At 49.1% G+C, this 14,679-nt stretch overlaps 1 protein-coding gene across 1 annotated transcript in view; it reads right to left on the bottom strand.

Annotated features, from left to right (window-relative positions):
• Window positions 1-14,679, bottom strand: part of IGF1R (insulin like growth factor 1 receptor) — a 295,362-nt gene that overhangs the window by 10,430 nt on the left and 270,253 nt on the right. The window contains exons 16-19 of the mRNA XM_044230174.1: window positions 13,212-13,441; window positions 12,851-12,961; window positions 8,977-9,136; window positions 4,931-5,060 (exon numbers count right to left, since the gene is read on the bottom strand). Coding sequence (XP_044086109.1) covers window positions 4,931-5,060; window positions 8,977-9,136; window positions 12,851-12,961; window positions 13,212-13,441 — 631 coding nt within the window. The remainder of the gene's footprint in view (window positions 1-4,930; window positions 5,061-8,976; window positions 9,137-12,850; window positions 12,962-13,211; window positions 13,442-14,679) is intronic.

The following is a 14,679-nucleotide window of genomic DNA, read 5'->3' as shown; positions in this document are numbered from 1 at the left end:
GGGCCCCTGAGGGAGCGAGGAGGGCGGGACTGGCTGGTTTGGGGGCTCCCGGGCAGCTGGGCGTCCTTAGGCAGGTTCAGCCAAGTGGCAAAGGGGCCGAGAAGTCAATTCAGCAAGGGGAGCAGTGAGCGATTCTGCCAAGCATGCCGTCTGTCTGTTGGTTTAGAAGATCCAACGACCCGAAAACAAATTAAAATACATATACACGCACACCGAAAGGTCAGGCGGGTAGTGTTTAAAGAGGCAATGCTGTAATCTGCAGAGTCAAGGTGCCTTCCCGACACGCACGGCTGGCTTGTACAGCTTCTCCTCCGTCTGTCTGTCTTTACATTCGGTTCATTTTGGTGGAATAAAGCAGGCTCGCCAGCAGCCCATGGCCCGAGGGGCTTCCGATGGGACTCTGTGAGGCCAGGGGTGCTGGCGGAGCCGCATGGAACATTCTGGGGCCCGGCGCTTCCCGCCGAGAGCTCTCGGGATCCTGAACCAGGAAGGGCTCAGATTCTACCACAATCATGAGCGGAAGGCTTCTGGGCAAATTGCTGTTGAGCGCAGACGTGGGACACGAAGACAGAATCTTAGCAGAGGACGCACCCACCCAAGGTCCTTTTTGATTTCCAGTGGCCAAAAAAGAGTCTTTAATGTTGCGTAAGAGACCTAGAAAAGCCAGAGACCGCAGAGGCCCCAGTGCGGTGTTCAGAGGCTCAGCTGGGGCGGCCAGCCAGCTTCTCCATCAGCTTCGGCGGAGCGATCTCCTACTGCAGGGCACCTGGTCCCAGCGGCCCATGTCCCGGAGGCCACCGCTGCCAAGCAGGGCAGCCCAAGACACGGCCAGCTTGCTGTGTTTGCTGACTGCAGGCCGGGGGAGCATCTGGGAGCTCAGCTCCCTCCCGAGACACCTGTGGCTCCGCAGGCCACAGCACTCACTGGCTCACTCACCGGCTCCCGCCTGGACCCTTCCAGCCGCTCTGGCTCAAGCTCCTGGTCACGGTCACCTGGCCGTCCATAAACTTCACGTGTCGCAACCACAGTCTATCCCACAGCCCTGCTCTTCTGGCCTCACTGGGGCTGTCCACCCTGGGTCCCCCGTCCCTCCACCTCCTTGGAGCCCAGCACCGTGCCCCAGGATCCCGTTGGGGCGCCAGCACCTGACTCCACGCAGCCTCAGGCTTCAGCTGATGGGACCATCTTAAACTGCAGCGCTGGGTCCCACTCCTGGGTCCTTCTGCCTTCAGTGGCTCTGCGGGTCTTTGCAGAACCTGAAGGATCAGGCCTAAGCCCCTGACACAGCGCTGGTCTCTCTCTCCCGAAACCCCCTCAGGGGAGTCCCACCGTCCTCCAGAAGCAGCAAGCACGTCCTGCCACCATGGCTTCCCCTGCATTCCCGCTGCCAGGAACCCGCACCCTCACGGCTCTGGCTGGGACAATTCATACTTTAGGGTGCCGCAGGACCCCATCTCTCCTGATCAGGCTTCCATGACTCTAGAACCTCAGGATCACTTCCTCTTCTCCATATGACTTCACCCCTCAAGGACAGGAGTCCTCCCCGCCACTGAGCCTTTGCTGGGCCTCACCAGGCCCTCGTGATCACAGCCGTGAAGTAACACGGCAGGTAAGAGGCCCGGCTCTCCCCCGGAGGCCTCCCCCCGCGTGACTCCTCTGTGATGTCAGTGTCGCTCGTCAGGCAGGGCCACTTAACCCTAGAGTCTGGTCATCCTTCGCGGGACGTGACCAGCTGCAGGGAGTCTATGGATGGAGGCTGAACCGACTCTACCCAGCACCGAGACGCCTCCCTGGCATCCCGGGTTGTCACAGGAGCCATTTAAACATCAGTCAAGCTCCTGCGGGCCTCACGGGGCGTGTAGACATTCCCAAACAGACCTCACCCACGGACGGAGCAACCGAAGCCCAGCAATGTCCCACGGGTTGACCAAGGCCACACAGCCAGTCAGGGACGCTGAGGAAGAGGCAAAACCCATGTGTTTCTCGAAGCAGGTACTTAGCAATGTGGCACTTTTTATGTGAACATAAAACCAAGGCACGAATTCCGTGGACACGGCTCTTCCTGAAACATGGAACAAATGCCTTCGTGTGCTTTTTGAATTATGAGCATTGCTTTCCCCAGAGATGGTGCAGTTTGCTGTGAATCTCACAGGTCAGTTTGCTGTGAATCTCGCAGGTCAGTGCTGGCACTGCCTGAGGTCAGTGTTCAGGGGCCGCGCCTCTGCATCCAAGACCGGATTGTGTCACTGTCCCATCTACCAGCAGCTCAAGACCTACAGAGAGATCCATGTTCCCCTCTCTCATATCTGAGCCACTAGAGAAGCAGATGATTGTAAGTGGGTGCAACCAGCCCTGGATATTTGTGGCTGTTTGGAAACCGTAGTGAGTCAAGAAATGAAGACTGTTGGAGACGGTCCGCATACCCAGGAAGGGAACACACTTGTGTCTCCTGACCCGAAGGAAATGCTGGCAGGGACACAGGGCTAGAGAGGAGCCAACACCGGGTCCAAGGGCCTGGGAATAAAATCTCAAAGGGGTACAGAAAAATGTAGAAATGTCCAAACTGCAGAAAAGAGACCCCTTCCTGTGACTCCGAGGCCCGTCTTATCAGAAACACAGCACGGTGTGCAGCTCTGCCTCAGAGAAGGGCCAACAGGTACCACCAAGAGACCGATCTGAGCCTAACATGAGCAAGACCAGCAAAGAGCAGGGACGTCTTAAGAAGTAAGCGGTCTGTTTCCGTCCCTGGAGATGTGAGCAGAACCTGCTCAACTACTAGCTGTCGGACACCATGGATGGGACCTGGGGGCTGGATGTGACCACACAGATACCCCCCAGGTCTGGGATTCTGGGGTCTCCTTCACAAAGTCAAATAAAACTCTTTGTCTCTCTTTCTAGATTTTCGACTGTTTAGGAATGACTATGCTATTGACTATATTCTAAAATGACTGGGGCGCGTGGGTGGCTCAGTCAGCTAAGAATCTGCCTCTGGGTCAGGTCACAATCCCAGGGTCCTGAGATCGAGTCCCACGTTGGGCTCCCTGCTCAGCAGGGAGTCTGCTTCTCCCTCTCCTTCTGCTACTCCCCCTGCTTGTGCTCTTTCTCTCTCTGTCAAATAAATAAACAAAAACTAAAAAAAAAAAAAAAAAAAAAGAATAGGGGCACCTGGGCAGCTCAGTCGTGAAGCATCTGCCTTCGGCTCAGGTCATGATCCCAGGGTCCTGGGGTCGAGCCTTGTGTCGGGCTCTCTGCTCGGTGGGAAGCCTGCTTCTCCCTCACCCACTCCCCCTGCTTGTGTTCCCTCTCTCACTGTGTCTCTCTCTGCCAAATAAATAAATAAATCTTAAAAATAAAAATTAAAATAAAGTAAATAAGAATAAAAACCTTAAAAAAAAAGATTTCCGTTCCTTTGACATGGAAAGCTTTAAATCCTAGGTGCTCTTCACCAACATCTTGGCTGGCCTACCCTACCTACCTGTGTTACCCTTGAAGGCTGTGTTTAAAAAACAAAACAAAACAAAAAAAACTAATGCCTGGACATTGAATGGAACGAATACCAAATACCCACTCTTGTTTATTTAAATATATGATTGGTTCATGATCGATGCCATCAAGTGGGAGAACACGGGCATCAAACGCTCTCTATGTGTCCTTCTACTGCTGTTTGTCCCAGTTGTTGCTAACCTGAGTTTGGGCAAAATTTGCCTGGAGATATTAATAACTCCAGTTTTATTGTCCTATTCTGCCCCTTGTTTTCCCTGGCTTTCACAGTTTTCTCTATTTTATCGTACTGTAAGCTGACCTTGGAGCTTTTGGAGGCACAGGGGCTAGAATAATGAGATGCGTGAAGAGACCCAGGCCTGTCCCCTCCCCATCATCTCTACATCTAAAAATGACGGTGAGCACTTTGATTTGACAGCAAAGGGATAACTATCCCGGACAGGCTGATTGCAAAACAGATCTCATATGTGAACTCGAGAAGCAACTGTGCTTTGCCAGGTCATATTCAAATCCTATTTCCAATTTGCACCTGTCTTCAAAGGAAGATCCAAGGCCCTTGAACTGTGAAAGGTTCATGAGGTTAAAAAAAAAAAAAAAATGATGTCGGTCACTATTTAAATAACTCCTGTGTGTGCTCGTCCAGACAAGTGGAGTGAACAACTACCATTTCTATAACACATCAGCATTGGGATCTCCGGAGGGGACAGCCAAGAAACGAGCTGACGTGCTAGAAGGCAGATGTGCCAGGACCTCAGCCTGCCAAGGACCCCAGTTGTATTTTAGAACCTGACCTCCTCTCTACAAGGCTGCTGATGAATCACAATAGTACAACTAAGAGCTCTCTGCACTCTGCAGCTGGTAAGCTTTCTACCCTGAGACACATTTATCTTTAAGGGAGACATTCTGCTTTCCATACCATCCCTGGGTCAACGATGATGGTGCCCATGGAAAAAGGACAGAAGCAGACAGGACCAACCAGAAAACATATCCGGACTCATACGCTTTTCATCTAAATAAAGAAATGTCTGCAATAATCTCAAGTTTGAATCAGGTAAGGCAACCACGCACATGCAAAGTATCTGTTGGGAAAGATAAAATGAGAGCAGGCAGACCGGGGAGAAGGTGAAGTCCTCTGACTCCCGGTGTTCTGTCACTAGGGCTCCTGGCCGCTTAGCGAGCAGCTACGGGTTGGAAGAAAGGTTGGTCCTATATATTTTTCAGATCCCACAAATGCCCTTAGCGAGGTTGCCCACAACAGGAACCTTAGACAATGCAGGAGTGTGGCCCACATAACACTTTTGGGCTGAAGCTGGAAATGGGCTAAGAGTGAACAGAAAACAGGAGAAAAATAAAGCCCTTGAGACTGAGCCAATGGGATCTGTGGAGGCTGGAGGGTGCCGGGCTTGTGTTATAGAAAAGTCTCTCATACCAGACGTCAGAGTGAGTGGTGAAGACTCCATCCTTGAGAGACTCGGGGGACATCCAGCGCACAGGCAGCAGCCCCTTTCCTCCTTTCCGGTAATAGTCTGTCTCGTAGATGTCTCTCGTCATACCGAAATCTGTAAGGTGGAGAGAAGGGCTGCAGGTGAGGGTCCCATGCCCACATCCAAGGGGGAGTGCACTTTAAGGAGGCGGGACCTCAGTGTTCACAATTGTATAAGGCAGACTCAGCAAGGGATAATTGGTTAATCACATGACAAGGAAATACCAAGAAATCTCGGCTTTCAAATAGGTTTCTAATTTGAGTCTCCAAAAAAGTTAATTCCAGAAGTGCTGTGGTGGCTGAGTCGGTTAAGCGACTGACTTTTGATTTCAGCTCAGGTCGTGATCTCAGGGTCGTGAGATCGAGCCCCAAGTTGGGCTTCACACTCAGCCGGGAGTCTGCTTGAGATTCTCTCTCTCTCCTTTTGCCCCTCCCCCTGCTCTCTCTCCTTCTCTCTTTCAAATAATCATTTTTTAAAAGTTAACTCCAAATAAATAAATAGTTAATTTCTTTATTTACTTAAAAATGAGAAGCATTTACAAATTATCGAGGCATACAATTTATTAAGAAAATACATACTGTGTAGACCCAATGGTCACTTTTATGTGGTTTTAAAACCTGGTGAAATAAACAAGGGCGTGTTGACTCTTATTGCCTTGGTAGCACTGCCTACTGCCAGAGGAAATAAGGTAGTTTTGCTGCTTAATATGGGGGAAAATATTGAAAGTACAAATTCACGGGGGAAAAAAGTACCCTAAGATGCCGGGGAGAGGCTATTTACTAGGCCCCTGGAGCTATTACTCAATAATGTTTTTCAACATAATACTCCCACTCATTTTTGAAAACTTCTTCCATTTTCCAGTCTCCAGAAGATGTCACGTAATTACGCTTGAAGGCAGGCTTGCTTTATAATCCTAAATTATTGCTTCTTTGTCAGATTTTGATTTTCCACTCAATCGTACAAACTTTTCTTACAGGGACTCTTCCGTTCTCCTTCCCAGGAGAAAGGGCTGCTCTCCTTTCTAAAATGTTCATTCATGTCTCTAACTATGCCACAAAGCCGTCAGGCTACAAAGCAAACAACACGGGGAATAAAGTTCCTTGGACTTAACCAACACAATTTACTTGTACTGAGCTGAGGGCCATCAAACTGCCTCTGGTGAAATTACTTGTCATGTTTGTAATCCAAGAGACACTGGGCATAGGAAAAATAGGGGTTTTGAACCCTAGTGAAGAATAAAAATGAATGCCGAAGTCTTATCTTGGAATTAATCCAGTGACATGCAAATGAGAGGACTTGCCTTTATTTGCATAGAAATGGAAAAAAAAATAATAAAGGAAATCCCAGAAAAAGAACACAAACTATTTTTTAACACAAAAGAAAAATTTCAAATTTTAGTGAGAAAAACCACAAGTACCAGGAAAATGTCACTACAAATGTGCCAATCAGTTAAACGGCAAATATGGTCCTTGTTGATTTGGACTTCTGAAGGCAAGAGGCACAATACTAGCTCTCCCACCATGATGTGAAGCCAGGAAGAAAGGAGTGTGAACTGAGCTCCTGCATGTAACAGGAAGAGGGTGGGAAGCACAATGCCAATGGCTGGAGGACATAACATCTATAGAGGCCTAAGCATGTGCGTATAGCCACCCGAACCCACTTCTTCCCACCATTTCATCTTCTGTATCAGCATGCCCATTTCAGAGGGACAGAGACTGAGGCTCATAGAACTTAAGGCACTTGCCCCAAGTCTTATCTGTTATTGGCAGAACCAGGATTTAAGCTCAGGCCTTCTATATTCGCTGGTGCTGGGGAACGGGAGCTGGTTGGCATCTCTGTGGGAACAATCTGAGTCCTCATGGAGAAGGGAGGGCAATGCAAAAGCAAGGGCAAGTGAGCAGGAAGCACAAAGAAAGCCCAGACAGCAGCCAGAGAGGCTCTTCCTTGGAAACCCGGAAGCATGACAGCCTCCCAGGCTTCAAGGCGCACCAGATGTGCGGAAGCTTCAAAGGGCCAAATCCAGGGACCAGTGGCTCCTGAATGAGTAATTCTGAGGACCAAGGGATGTTTATTCTATGATACCATTCCACTCATCACCTCTGTCTCCTACAGATGGAAAATCTCATTTGGTAACTATTCTAGAGGCGATACTCACTGTTCACAATTGAAGGGCCCAAACAGTTCATTCAGAATCATTGCTAAAGAAAAAAATTATTGCTAAGAGTGCATTTCCAGAATAGACAGTTTAAGAGCTAGACAAAGAGGTGAGTTTTATTTCACTTTATTATCTTTTCCGTACTTTGAATGCATCATGCCATTCCCTTTGGGCCTGCAAAGTTTCTGCCGAAAAATCAGCTTATAGTTTTATGGGGTTTCCCTTGTATATAACTGTTTTCTTTTTTCTTGCTGCTTTTAAAATTCTCTTTATCACTACTTTTAGCCATTTTAATTATTATGTATCTTGGTGTGGACCTCCTTGGGTTGATTTCACCAGGGGCTCTCTCTGCTTCCTGGGTCTGTTTCCTTCCGCAGATTGGGGACATTTTCAGCTATTATTTCTTTATTTTATAAATTTTCTTTCTCTTCTCTTTCTGGCATCCCTAAAATGTGAATGCTATTATGTTTGATAGTGTCGGTGACTTCCTTTAACCTATCCTCTAACTTCCTTTAACCTATCTTTTGTTCCCATTCCCTTTGGTTGCTTTTCATGACTCTCCCTTCCAGCTCATGGATCTGTTCTTCTGTCTCCTCTACTACTTATTCCCTCTAGTGTATTTTTAATTTCAGTTACTGAGTTCTTCATCTCTGATTGGTGCTTTGGTATATTTTCTATCGCTTTGTTGAAGGTCTCAAATGAGGTCCTCCACTCTTTTCTCAAGTCCAGTGAGTATGGTTATGACAATTACTTTGCATTCTCTATCAGGCATATTGCTTATCTCTGATTTGTTTAGCTCTGTTGTTGTGATTTTGCCCTGTGCTTTCATCTGAGACATATTCCTCTGTCCCCTCACTCTCTGTGTCTGTCTTTATGTGCTGGGACAGTCAGAAAAATCAAAGAGGTTAATTTTAAATAGATTTCAGATGCAAAGTGTCCCCTGCAGTTTCTCAGGATAAATATTTGATGTTTTTCTGAACCATCATCATCTCATAGTAGGAAGATAAGGGTCCTGGTAAGAGCAGGTATCTTCCTGGGCAGTTCTGAGGTTGTATATAGTTTTTGTTTTGTTTTTAGATCAGGATTAAGAGATCAAGGCAAAGCCTACACCTAAAGGTTGAAATAAATTTCTAACTTACACCAGAAATGTAATCCAACCCCCCACCCCGGCTTTTTTTTTGGTGTTTGAGTGGGTGGTGGCAACAAGAGGTCTAACCAGCAGGTTGGTTAGCTAAGTATTACAACAGACAGGTCACGAGTTTAGAAGATGATCAACCTGCGCATGAACCCCAATTAGCAGTGATCTTCCCTTACTTGAGGGATTGCCACTGCCCTGTCACTGCTCCTATTCTTTGTAGGGCCCTCACCATCAGGCGATCTCACCTCTTAGAAAACTCCATGGACTACTGGAAGACAAAGCTCCTTTCAAGCTTAGAATATTAGGGGAAATACTGATAATTTGGATGGCAACTTTTATTCCCAAGTCAAAAATCACCTGAGGATGTCGCCTCAATTATTTGCGTAACTAATGCTTAGAACTGTTCTGCCAAGAAATGCCTCAAGTGCCAGGAGAGGCTACCTCAGGGATCACGGCCTCAGTCCACCCTTGCCCACTACTTGTTCCGCTGTGTCCACATGTGCAGTAGGGATCTGAGCCAACCCGGCCAGATTTTCGATCGACTATCAACTGGAGACAACCATGTTATTCCCAAGAGCAAGATTCCGTACTCATGGGATGCATTGGAAAACCTCTTTGCACATCGGCTAATACCAGCTCAGTTCCTACAACATGAGTGAGTTTAGTTCTTGCTCAGCTCTGAAGAGCTAAGAACACACCTCCGATTTTGACCGTGAAATCTTCGGCCACCATGCAGTTCCGGGCGGCCAGGTCTCTGTGGACAAACTTGTTGGCGTTGAGGTATGCCATGCCGTCTGCAATCTCCCCAGCCATCTGGATCATCTTGCTTAGGCTTGGAGGTGCTAGGACTGGATTATTCTGTTGGAGATTAGGGAAAAAAAAAAATTCACATGAGAATTTAGGCACTCTTCCCACCCTACATTCTTTCAGGGTGCGCAAATCCATCTTGGTTCAATCTGAGCATCACAGGTCATTCTGCTAAGAAACAGGACTTTCTCAGAAGGAACATATTATTATGGAGACCAGAGCATCTGCTTCGTGGTAAAGTCATGCGCTTGCTCACTGACCACATCACACAAAGCTGCAGCAAGAAACACCAATTAGCACAACTTGGGACCAGCATTTTCTATTTTGGGTAGCACAAAAATTATTTAAAGTGAATCTAGCAATTTCTGATATTACGAATTCTTGGTTATTAAATTTTTTTAAATCTTTTTTTTTTTTTAAGATTTTCTTTATTTATGTGACAGAGAGAGACACAGCGAGAAAGAGAACACAAGCACGGGGAGAGGGAGAAGGGAGAAGCAGGCTTCCCGCTTAGCAGGGAGCCTGATGTGGGGCTCGATCCCAGGACCCTGGGATCTTGACCTGAGCCGAAGGCAGACACTTAACGACTGAGCCACCCAGGCACCCCTTGGCTACTCAATTTTTATCAGTTCCTGTGTTCCTTTATTTCTATAATGGAAGTCCAGGTAAACGGATGGAGAAGATATTACAAAGGCTATGCGGAAATAAGCAGGTGTGTTACCCAAATGGACACCATATGCCTTTTTTCCCACATAAGCACTGTTATAAATTACTTGATCTTTCTCTTTCTCTTCAACTTTCTTCTAAAGTACAAAAATAACAAGATTAATGTTTTCACCTTACAATATGGCATTCCTTGGATTATCGTTTTCCGTGGGCACCAAGGAAAGCGGGCACTTGCCAATTCATTTAAGTCCAGGTGAAGCTTATTTCAGAGGCGGATGAATACAAAACAGTGACAAGTAACATGGATAAGAATTTCCTTTTTGCAGAGGAGGGGAACACTGGCTTTAGAATTAAAGAGCAAATAATAATCATAATAAATCCATTTGGAAAGAAAGGTTTAAATAAGACATGTGGCCAAATCTCTCCATCCTCAAAAACAAAATACAAAGCCAATCAGCTTGCGACAGTTTAGATGCTAACCACCTCTTGCTCGTGCTGGTGCAGTAGATTTTACCTCAGTTTCCCTGACTACAGAGAATCTGTTACAACACTGCAAAGCCCCATTGCTCCGACAGGTCCCACACTGCAAAGCCCCATTGCTCCGACAGGTCCCGACAGGTCCCACACTGCTGGGAAGACGAGCTGGGACCACGCGTGGAAAGTGCCTGACAGTGCCTGGACCCTGGACAGGGTCCATGCTTGGCGGCGGTTGGCTTTGTCCAGGGACGTGCTGGTTTCTGTTGAAAGCTGCCTTCTAGAAGCAGGGTAACAACCCTCCAAGTACTTTCCAGTGAGTTCCCTATGCTTGACGTACATTTACCTCCTGAAGAGACTATCCACACGGTCTCTGGTGATTTAAAATACTTATCAGTGAATTTCCCAGGGAAGTGACATGATGTCCCCAAGGGTAACCCCGAGCCACCACTTTCTTTTACACAGGAACCTTGTTTAGACAAGCTGTTTCTCCCCCTGGGCCCACCAGTGCCTTTTTAACCTTTTCGGGCCTCTCGAAATGCATGGTGTGCTAGAAAATGTGAAGTTTATGCTCGCGATCCTTCAGCTGAGGAGTATTAAGTATGTGTGTTTACTAGACGTGGTCATTCATAATTAATACGAAAAACAGACTCCATGAAAGGAACCTGGTTGTATGTATCAGAAGAGAGGGCTGACACTTTGTCGGCTCACGGTGCCGCAGTGCCGTTCGTTCAGACATTTTAGAGAGCGGAAATCTTTCATTTGCTTAGAGCTACTGAAGACATGTATACACAAACACCCACATTTAGCCAAGTAAATGAGCAAATCTTCACTTGGGGAGAAGATGCCAAGGAGAATATAATGAATCTGCAGGACAAGCAGACGTATTTTTATACTTGACATGAGTTAGGAAGAACAAGTTTAAATCTGACAAATCTTTGAGTGAATTCTAGATCTGAAAAGGACTCGGGTAATCATCTTGTCCAACCCTCTTATTTTACACGTGCGGATGCCGCGGTGCCGGGGCCCGGAGCGGCTGCCTGAGGACGGCAGACAGCTAAGCAGCCGAGCCAGGACTGAGATAACGTGTTCCAAATGTTGATTCTGGGCCTGAAGCCGGGGAGGCAGGGAGTGAGGCTTCTGCACTTTTCAGAGGTGCCTCGAAATGAATCTGGGAAGAACTCTGATGCCGTGCCTCTCTAGCCGCCCGTCCCAGGAAGTGGTTCTCATGCACGCTAGCTTGTGAATGAGCAAAGTGAGCCGGGAAAAGGCATGAAGATTCGGAGAGCTGGGGACCCATGCCAGCAGAGCGGGGGATGATGGGGTGTGCTGTCCATCCCTCAGCCCGCAGGGGCCCGGGCCACACTCGGCCTCGTGACTCTCCCAGAACCACAAGCATCGTCTGCTGTGGATAAAGGAAGCCACACGTGAACAGGTGTTCAGAGCTCAAATTAAGGAACTACTACGACGTGGGGGATAATGAAGCTGCAGATTAAAAGAAAACAGAAGATTAAACTCAAGCAGAGAAAGGATGTAGGCATTCAAAAGGGGTAGAGAAAGGGAAGGACCCTGGCAGAGGCAAACAGGTGCAAAGCCTACTCAACGCCGAGCAAAGTCAGGGTGAAGGTTGGGACTTTAAACCCACGGAGGCGGCCCAATGAAAGGCGGATATTGTCGGTATTCTTTGTAAGTGTTTATCTACCGGGTTATTCTCAGAATTCCTCCCTTTACAGGTCATGCTTCTGTATGCTAAAAAGATGGCCTGTGGGTTCCTGCCACAGAAGAGGTGACTAATGAAAAATTGCCCAGGATTTCTGCCAGTGTAGACTGTGAAGCTCGTAATGCAAATGGATCTTTTTTGCCTAGACGAAGAGACAGTCCCGCTGAGGCGATTATCACTCTACCTCAAGATCCGGCCTGACCTGCAGGTACAGTGTGAGAAACAGGGCTTCCCAGCCTGGAAGGCGCAGACGGGGCTGGTGTCGGGGGCGGGGGGGGGGGCGGGTGTGTGTGCATGTGGGTGGGGAGGGGCTCGTGAATGAGCCGACCGCTTGGGCACGGAGCTGAGAGGGAAACCATCCCGGCAGGAGAATCGCGTCCACCTGACACAGAACTCTGACAAGCGTTGACTCAGACACTGCTTGCCACCACCACTGACCCTGAACCGGGTGTGGCTGGGCCCGGGGTGGACCGCCAACACCAGGGTGGAAGGGGGATCCGCTCAGAGGACCGGTGAGCAGAGAGGTCAGGGGAGGAGAGGGTTCCTCCTGGCCAAGGTCGGGGGGGGGGGGCAGGGAAGACTTCAGGGAGGCAGCAGCCCTGACTCGGGTCTGGGGGGTGGGAATCAGGGGGCGCCGGCGATGCAGGGGGTAACGAGCGGTGGAGGGAACGCAGCAGCAGATACACAGAGGGGTTAGGTAGGGCGGTATCTGAGGAAGGTCAAGTGCCTCCTGCGAACGCTCACGGTCTCCCTCTAGTCAGGGATATCGTTCTCACGAAGGACCAAGCGTGCAGCAAGAAACATTCGATGCTGACAGTCAGTAGATGTAAAGACGCCGTGTCTCCTGGGGGAAGGCGTTCGAGAGAGGACGGGTAACGTCGCAATTGGTTAAAACCCAAACTGACCTCTATTTCTGGCCTCAGAGACCGGAGATAGCTCTTGAGATCGCCCCGCGTCATCAGTTCCATGATGACCAGCGTCGGCTGGCCCTGGGACACCACGCCCAGCAACCGCACCTGGGAGGGAGGACAGAAGAGAGGGGCTCAGAGGGTGACGGTGGCCCACCACGGTCCCCACCCACGCCGCCGGCACTGCAGAGCCCAGATGGGCAGGCCCCAGGGTCCGCCTCCCACGCACAGATGTCTGAGGGCCACCGGGAGGTGGTGGGGGAGGAGACAGCAAACCCCCTAAGGGAGTCCAGGGGCAGGGGACTCTCGGGGAGGTTTTCCCTGTGTCAGGCTCTGGCTCCTCAGGGCTGTCTCTTACCACGTGGTGGCAGTTGAACTCCTTCATCACTGAAGCCTCATTGAGAAATTCAATCCTTTCGCGCATGCTGGCCGCCTCGTTCACTGTTTTAATGGCCACCCTGGTCTCGGGCTCATCTTTAACCACGCCTTTGGCCACTCCTTCGTACACCATCCCAAAGGAGCCCTGCCCCAGCTCGCGGCTCATGGTGATCTTCTCTCGAGCGACCTCCCACTCGTCAGGCACGTACACTACAGAAGAAGAAACCAGAACCGAGCCAGGTCAGGCGAGGGGCCCCGGAGCAGAAGGTGCTTTTGGGGGAAAACCGAAGAACGCGAGATGCCACTCCCTAAAGCCCACAGAGGACATCAGGGAACCATGACGCGGCTCGTCCTGAAATCTCTGTGAGGCAGCTCTACGGTCAAATACAGGTATTTCAAGTCTTCAAGGAGCCCAGAAGAACCACAGAGGAGTCCAATTTGAGATGCGCCAACTGCGGGATTCACAACAGGTACAAGGACTTGGGGGTGCCCCGCAGGCTCAGCGGGGGGAGCGTGTGACTCCTGATCTCAGGGTTGTGAATGTGAGCCCCGCGTTGGGTGGAGAGAGGACTTAAATAAGTAAAACTTGAAAAAACCAAAAAAGCCCACAAAGAGCACAAAAAATCATGTAAATATTTCAATAGTTTTGGGGCTGATTACATATCAAAATTGATAATACTTTGCATACATTGGGTTAAAGAAAGCCTATTGTTAATCCTTATTTCACCTATTTCTTTTATTTTTTTAATTAATTAATTTTAAAAAGATTTTATTTATTTGACAGAAAGAGATCACAAGTAGGCAGAGAGGCAGGCAGGTGGCAGGGGTGGGGGGAGTGGGCTCCGTGCTGAGCAGAGAACCCCATGCGGGGCTCAATCCCAGGACCCTGAGATCATGACCTGAGCTGAAGGCAGAGGCTTAACCCCCGGAGTCACCCAGGTGCCCCTACTTTTTTTTTTTAAACGGCCACTAGAAAAAATTGAGGTTACACGTGGGACTGGCATTATATTTCTACTGGTAGCACTGTTCTTGTCTAGACAAGTATGTCCAGCCTCACCAAAGACCCTGGGGGCTCTGTCTATGGGGGTACAAAAGTGGCTGAGCTCTGGCACCAGGGAGTCGTGAGTGGTGAGTTGAGGGGGCAGTGGTGAGTTGGGGGGGGCAGTGGTGAGTTGCGGGGGCAGCTGATGAGCAGTGGGGTCTCACCAGGGCTCTGGCCTGAGCTCCAGGAACTCAGGGACCTCCCATAACCGGAGACAGGTGGTGAGGGGCTGGGAGGTGGGACATGCTAAGACTGAGCCTGACTAGGGCTTCTCCAGCCCAGGTTTTCGGTCAGTCTGGTTTAAGGAATTAAATAAGTAATTCCAGGCAGGCAGGAAGGAACGAGAAAGAAAGAGGAAAAGGGAGAAGGGAGGTAAGACAGAAAAGAAATCAAAACAGAAGCTCCA

The sequence above is a fragment of the Neovison vison genome, chromosome 13 (assembly GCF_020171115.1).
Source record: "Neovison vison isolate M4711 chromosome 13, ASM_NN_V1, whole genome shotgun sequence".
Taxonomy (NCBI): domain Eukaryota; kingdom Metazoa; phylum Chordata; class Mammalia; order Carnivora; family Mustelidae; genus Neogale; species Neogale vison.
The sequence above is the reverse complement of the archived record's forward strand: the minus strand, read 5'-3'. Positions and strand labels throughout refer to the sequence as shown.